Below are 1226 nucleotides of genomic sequence, written 5' to 3'. Positions count from 1 at the left end.
TCAATTCTTTGTTTTTCTTTGATTAGAGTGTGTTCATGAGAGTGGTGCAATAAAATAATATGATATGCATGCAGTATTTTATAACAACGATGTTTTCAGTTGTAATGTATAAAAATTATGTTAAATGTTTTAATTTAGCGCAAAGTATGGTTATGTGGCATATGCGATTCAAATATTGCCGAAACCAATGGTCGCTGGTATTGTGATGGTAATGCCCGATCGCGATGCATATGCATTTTGCGTTTATTGGTTCCAGTAATTGGATATTTTTTATAGCGACGAAATCAAAAGCCATTTCTGAAGATGATAATTCGAAACTGACGTTTGAAAAATCTCAGGTATGGAGCTTTTTCTCTTCTTGCTATGATGTTTTATTTTTTTTGTTAGTTGTGTAATTAATTGCACTCAATTTAAAGTTATTGAATTTGAAATTTTTAGCAATTTCATTAAATAGTTATTTTATGGATGCGAAAGCAGTCGGTGATTATAGTTGAGCTGTTAGTGGCTGTTCCATGTAAAATGTGATCGGTAGATCAATTATCATGAGCAGCTCAGTCGTGATAAACAAATAAAAATTTTAATAAATAAATAAATAAATAAATATATATATATATATATATATATATATATATATATGCAAAAATAGTATTGCGTTGCTAGTTTGAAATGCAATTTATCAATTAACGACGCTCTAACTGTTCTTCTCACGTTACACGTTTCATTACAGGAAGTTGATTCGGATATTTCCGATCAAGCTAGTGATTCTTCTGACAGTTATCCGGACGTGGTCATTGAAGTACCCTCGTCGCCAGTGAAGCAGCTCGATTTTGATCAAGAATTTTCTACCAGCAATTCCAAACAATGCTATAAAGTGTTTCGAGATATTGAAAAACATTTTATGAATAATTTCGATCAGTGTGACGATACTAAGCACGAGGGGTAAGAATTGAAATGAAACTGAATGAGCAATTTCTATTTTTTTTGAAACTTGTGGTTTGAAAATTATTAATTTTATTTGAATTAGGAAAGTCGATCATCATGATCAACACACCGGACATTTTGATAAAGGAAATTTTGAAACGGATCCGTTCAAAACCGTACCAATAAGCGTAGGGCAGTCGCCGACTTTTGAAAAATTACCCGAACAAGGTGAAAGTGAATAAATAATTTAAGTGGGTCTTTTTGTGTCTTTTGATTACATGTGAAATATTAAGTTAACTTCTCCC

At 31.8% G+C, this 1226-nt stretch overlaps 2 protein-coding genes across 2 annotated transcripts; one reads left to right on the top strand and one right to left on the bottom strand.

Annotated features, from left to right (window-relative positions):
- Positions 1-224: 224 nt before the first annotated feature.
- Positions 225-943, top strand: Tsp_13337 (putative T-cell surface antigen CD2). The gene is made up of 2 exons (XM_003366552.1): positions 225-338; positions 728-943. The coding sequence occupies exons 1-2, from the start codon at positions 225-227 to the stop codon at positions 941-943; spliced, it is 330 nt and encodes a 109-aa protein (XP_003366600.1).
- Positions 944-1042: 99 nt separating this feature from the next.
- Tsp_13336 (conserved hypothetical protein) lies at positions 1043-1125 on the bottom strand (the record flags this gene model as incomplete). Its single annotated transcript, XM_003366551.1, has 1 exon — positions 1043-1125. A coding segment is annotated over one exon (83 nt), but the record flags the coding sequence as incomplete, so codon positions are not given.
- Between the last annotated feature and the right edge of the window lie 101 nt (positions 1126-1226).

The sequence above is a fragment of the Trichinella spiralis genome (genome assembly GCF_000181795.1).
Source record: "Trichinella spiralis strain ISS 195 chromosome Unknown Scfld5816, whole genome shotgun sequence".
NCBI classification, from domain to species: Eukaryota; Metazoa; Nematoda; class Enoplea; order Trichinellida; family Trichinellidae; genus Trichinella; species Trichinella spiralis.
This window is presented reverse-complemented; position numbering and strand designations above follow the sequence as displayed.